The sequence below is a fragment of the Sesamum indicum genome, linkage group LG8 (assembly GCF_000512975.1).
Source record: "Sesamum indicum cultivar Zhongzhi No. 13 linkage group LG8, S_indicum_v1.0, whole genome shotgun sequence".
NCBI classification, from domain to species: domain Eukaryota; kingdom Viridiplantae; phylum Streptophyta; class Magnoliopsida; order Lamiales; family Pedaliaceae; genus Sesamum; species Sesamum indicum.
The window spans coordinates 14,037,374-14,043,373 of NC_026152.1; the positions used below are offsets into that span (position 1 = coordinate 14,037,374).

General features: G+C 38.2%; 1 protein-coding gene across 1 annotated transcript; it reads right to left on the reverse strand.

Moving 5' to 3' along the window:
• LOC105168550 (pentatricopeptide repeat-containing protein At5g50280, chloroplastic) lies at positions 609-3,599 on the reverse strand. The gene is made up of 2 exons (XM_011088682.2): positions 2,662-3,599; positions 609-2,104 (listed from the first exon to the last, which is right to left on the reverse strand). The coding sequence occupies exons 1-2, from the start codon at positions 3,480-3,482 to the stop codon at positions 793-795; spliced, it is 2,133 nt and encodes a 710-aa protein (XP_011086984.1). The 5' UTR covers positions 3,483-3,599; the 3' UTR covers positions 609-792.

The following is a 6,000-nucleotide window of genomic DNA, read 5'->3' on the forward strand; positions in this document are numbered from 1 at the left end:
TCTCAAGCCAAGAGAAGAGAGGCTGAATGTAGCAGCAACCGAGCTCCGATCTTCACAACAAGCAGAAGCACATACTAGAGCGTGTGCATCCTTGTGTGTGCTTATAATTTGTCTTTTCTTTTCCAGCATCGTTGCCTAGAACGGGAAGTTAATTTTTTATGACTTAAAGATCAAGAATGATAATTTTATACATTGATGAATATTAAATATTAAATAATACACAGCGTTAAATTACATAAATTTCAATTCTAATCAAACTTAAACATCATTTTTAAGTATTTTCCCAGTCTGTACATATATAAAAAGTTTGCAAAAAACATGAGTATTATTTCTTGGTTTTCATCTTGTAAAATAGGGTGAATTATATTGACAATTCCTGAACTTAGACCAAATACACAAGCACCCCCTACTCTTTGCAAAATGACAAGTACACCCCTTAAGATGTAGTTATAATTACAAATGCACCTCCTATTCAGTGGCAAAAGTTTACACAAACACCCTTTTCAAGTACCTTGTACTAACACCCCCGGAAAGATGTATCTTTAGTTTTGCAGAAAATAGAGAGTGCTTGTGTATTTGAACCTAACATCAAGGGGCGCCACCCTAAAGAATAAAACACAACTTCTATACTCCAAACTAAATTCCACCTATACATAAAATTCAGACATGATGCCGTGTAAATACACATGTTAGATGCCTTCAAAGCCTGCTAAAAAATACTATGATTAGGATTTTAAGATGTATTTCTGGTAAAAGAGGAACTCATAAAGACTTCCATAGTCTTTCATGATCTTATGATTGACGAGCAGAACCAGGAATTCGTGATCGCTTCTTTCTATTTTTCCAAAATTCATCTTTCTTTCCTTTCTTCTTCTGTTTCAACAATCCCATGCTGCTCTCTATGATGCCCATCAGAGCACTCTTGTCCTTCCTGTTCTTTGTTTTGGCCTTCACATCTAAAATCGCCCTCATCTTCTCGTATGATTTCGCATCAGGAACTTGGCCACTTTTCACCATCTGTTTGTGATAAAAGAAAGCCCTCTTGAAATCACGGACGCGAAGATAGGCATAAATCATCGTGGAATAAGTAACAGAATCGGGTTTTAGATTGAGTGCGGCCATCTCTTTCAACAGCTGTGGCAACTTGGATTCTTGGCCGCCCCTTGCGTAAGCATTCATCAGCATGTTATACGTCAGCACAGTTGGAGGAAACCCGAGTTTTCCAAACTCGCATATTACATCTCTTGCTTCGATGTACTGACCTTGTTTAGCAAATCCATCAAGAAGGATGTTGAAAGTAACATGTGTCCCTTTTACTTTATCCCTCATCATCTTCTTCCAAATTTTCATCAGCGTTTCAGTGTCACCAGCACGTCTAAATGCATCGAGTAGGGCAGTATATGTTTCAATGGATGGTTTTATTCCCTCACGTAACATATTCTCAAAAGTGATACAAGCTTTCTCATGCCAGCCATCTAACGAATATGCATGGATAAGAGCCGTATATGAATGTGACGAGGGTTTTATACCAACCTTTTTCATCCGCAAAAACGCATCTGCAGCCATGTCACTCATTTTCTTCTGCCTCCCATAAGCACTGATCAGACACGTGTACGATCTTACATTCGGCTCTGATCCAGCAGCTTCCATCTCTTCAAGTAGTTTCTCGACAATTTCGGGTTGCATTCTTCTGCTATAGGCGTCCATCAATGTGTTATAAGTAGCAGCAGTTGGCGCTATCCCTTTTGCCTTCATCTCGGCAAAGAGGCCTTCTGCCTCTTCAACCTGGTTTGACTTACTATAAGCATCCATAATAGTGTTATAAATAACGGCATTAGAAGATATCCCCCTCTTCTCAAGCTCTGATTGGATAATAAGAGCTTCTTTCTTCAACCCCTCGTCGCAGAATGATTTGATAAGGGCACCAACAGCTTCTAAACTCCACTTGACACCTTTCTTGTTCATCTTTTCAAAGAACTCCCACGCATCTTTAGCACTATCTCCCCTCATCCTCATGATTGTAATCATTATAGAACTTGTTACATGATCAGGTTGGATATTACTTGTTTCCATCAACTCATACACTTTCCACGCATCATCATACCTTATAAGAGAAACAAGAAAAAACCAATTGAAATAGTATTAGCAAGTTGCATCACAGTCAAAAACCGTAAATCACAACAAAATCTGAGGAGAGAAGGCAAGGCAACAACAAACGTTGAAGAATGCTGTAGATGTTTATGCACATCCAAACATATACGACATGAGAAGACACCTTTTATGAATGAATAAATAGATCTCTTAGGATGGCAACGTATATACATGGAAACCTCTAAAGAAGTAGGGCATTGACACAGCCATAGTGCAAAAACGTGAAGAATAACCAGCAAACATGAACTATATTCACCCATACCTCTGCATACACAGACGGATGAGGATGCATATGCTGCATTCGGGACTAGCAAAAGAGAAACAAAAAGAAAACTAAACAAAACAAAGAAAATTTACAATCAACTAAATCAAGCTGGAATCTGCACAAATGCCATCAACTATAGCATAGCATTGGCACGGCAGATTAGTTCATTTACACAAAAGATTTCACATTATAAATATACAGAAGGAGAGTTAAACAAACCAATAACCAAGTCAAGAATCCAATACCTCCCACATAACAAAAGTCCGGTAATCGCAGAATTGTAGACACGAACATCTCTAAAAAGTTTATTTTGCTCAAAAGGCAAATTCTTGAACACCACCAACAACTCCTCCCCCTTCCCTGCCGTCCCCAACACCGGGAAGAAAACCGAGCACGCCTTTGGCGAAACCAAACAAGGCTCTCTCAATCCCATCCACTCAAAAAAGTACAAACACCCCATCACATCACCCTCCTCCCCCAACACTCTCAACACCTCGACGCACTCCTCCTCCCCTAATCTCCCTCCAAAATCATGACCCTCCAATGCCTCCCCTATCGTAACGTTTTCCTGTAGCGCCCTCGCAATCCCCAATATTTCCCCCACAACTCCGCCCACTTCGGATGAAGTTTCCTCATTCCGGGAGACGGGCATATGGTAATTCTCGGTTTCGGTTTCCGATTCAGATTCAGAATCTGGGTTTTCAAAACTGGATGCTAGGTGCCATGCGGTTCTTCGGTTCTTTCGGAGGGAAATCCTGCCTTCTTGACTCGGGTCCGGGTCTGAAGTCCGGGTCTTAAAGAATTTCAAAATCGGGTCGTCGATATTATCTACCTCATTCTTCTGTTGGGGTTCTTGGGTTTGTTTTCTTGCTGGGGTTTGGAGAAAAGGAAGGAAAATTGGGGAGGAATGAGGAGTGGAGGCGGAGGCTATGCAAAATACTTCTCTGAGGTTCCTCTGGGATCGTTTAGGAATTATGAGAAGTTGTGGGGTCTGGAAATTGGGAGAAGAAAGCGAAGAAAAGGAAGAAAAAGATATGAAGAATTGAGAATGGAGGTTTAAGGCCATGTCTGAGTTCGGGAGAGCTGGCGGAGCAGCCGCGTTCTTGTAAAGTTGTACTGCTGAAATGTTATAGCAAGTTCCAAACGACGTCACTTCATATTGCACTAGATTGTAGGAAGAGAAGACGAGCTCATTTTATTAATTTCCCTTGGCTTTTTATCCAACTTTTATAATGAATAGACTAAAATATCATTTAAATTATGAATTATTATTTTTATATATTTTTTAAAAAATCTGAAAATATTTTTTGACTAATATAACTGATGGAATATTTACTTTGTTTACACTTTACACTTGAATTTTTTTAAACATTTGATCAAAATGGTCAACTCATTGGCTTGGCGATTTCCTATTCCATCACTTTCTTTCTCGTTGGACTCATAGGTCTTGTACCTATGACCTCCTCATTCTGAATATATTTTTCCGCTCTTTCAAATAATTCAACAAGTGTGGGTTTCAATTTATTAGTTATGGATTCTTTGAACTTGTTTTTTCTCATATTCTGATGTATAATACTTAATAAAAATGATTAATACAAGCAGAATTTTTGAAACTATTGCAGAAAATCTGTGAGCTTACTCCCTTGGACTCTCTTGTTGTCGTTGCACTACAACGAATAAGTACGAAGCAGTTTTTGGATATTTCATGTTGACACAAAGTGATGCAAGAAGTATTCAGAGAATTGTTCAGAATTCTCTATAATTCTAGCAATTAATCGGGGAGACCAAGGCATGGCTTGCCAGATAGAGTTGTCCGGAATACATTGCAATATGAAGCACACTAATGTCTAGCAAGTGCTTGGCCATGAATAATTGATGTGATCCTAGGGATCTCCTATCCCATCATACTCGATCAGACTCAAGAGCTTGATTCCTGGTTAAATGCCTTCGGTCAAGATATGTGGTGTGAAGGGATTGTGTCGCAGGGATGCAACTTTCAAAGCGAAGCTCGCATTTCTCTTGCCTTCCTAGGGCTAGCAACCCTTAAGGAATTGGGAGCTTGCTCCCTCTTATAAGATATTCTTTCCCTTCCTTCGCACTCTGAAAAGGCAACGGAGGTGGATTATTGTCTTTCAATCAATAAGCTCTGTTGTCAATCTCTTCCTCGAGATATTCTCCTTCCTGGCGATCTACGAGCCTCTGCTTGTTATCCCCGAGGGCAAAGGGAGTATCTTGACCTAGGCTAGGGTAACGAGGGAGTGGTGGGGCCACTGCATGCACTATGATGTAGTAGGTGATTGCTCTAAAAGCGAATTCAGCAAAAGTGTATTGGGTTGACTGGTGAAGGACTTCGTGGCCAATTGAAGCATAGGATGAGGGGATTGTCCATGCTCACCCTATTCTCCTTGCTGTTGTTTGTGAGATTTACCCAATCCTTCGTTGTTGTAGGTTCTCTTGTGGATCATGTTCGGAGAATCCATCGTATTCGCCCGTTGTCATTCCTTGCTCGAAGTTGGATATTCATCTTCAATGTCTAGATCATTGTTCCAATAGACATCACCAAAGATGACATTGCAAAAACATGCAAAATAAGATGAGTTGCAACAGATCGCGAAATAAGTAAGTCCTAATAAATTGCGGGATAAGATGAGGTGGTAATAAATGAGAGATGATATATGAAGTTACAATAGATTGCGAGATAAGTGAAACTGCAGCAGATTGCAAGAGAAAATGTGATCACAATAGATTGTGGTATAAGATATGAGAGCATAATAAATTGCAAAGTGAGATCTCAATTGATTGCGAGATAAGATAACAAGTCATAATGGATTACGAGATATAACAATAATTATATTTCTTGGAAAGTGTGATCCAGCACACTTGAATATCCCCTTGATGTGACAATGTGTTCTCCTCTTCCAACTTAGTTCTTTCTTTCTTTTCTCTATGGGGGATATTTACACTATAGGCGTGGTTTTTTTTTAAAAAAAAGTAAATTATAACTGTTTTTCTTGAGATTTGATCTAATTACAAATACTTTCTCATTGTTTGAAAAATTGCATGTAACTCTTGATTTTAACTTCTGTTTAACAACGAGCCCGTTGTGTTAGATTGTCATCCAATTTTTTGTGATGAGCTGATCAAAATATCCTTTTAAATTATAAATTATGACTTTTTAAAATAATGTTATTAACTAATATTCTCTCTAGATTATTTATTTTACCCACCCTCAAATTTTTTTATATTTTCTCAAATATTCTTATTATTTTTTAAAATATTCAGCAAGAATAAAATAGTAATATTCACTTTACCGTCTAAGGGCTACATAATAATTTTTCATTTAAGAAAAAAATTTATAATTTTTCAAATAACAAAGAGTATTCGTAATTATGTCAAATTTTAAAAGAGATAATTAAAAAAAAATAAAAAAGGATTATCCCATGGGCGCATTTATTATGCCCAAAGCGAAATACAATTTTATCCTCCAATATTTGATTAGTGGGTATTTCGGCAATTAGGTTGGTGAATGCAAATATGAAATATGCTGTCTTCCTTCTCGCTTGCGCAAAGTCCACCTCGTGAAT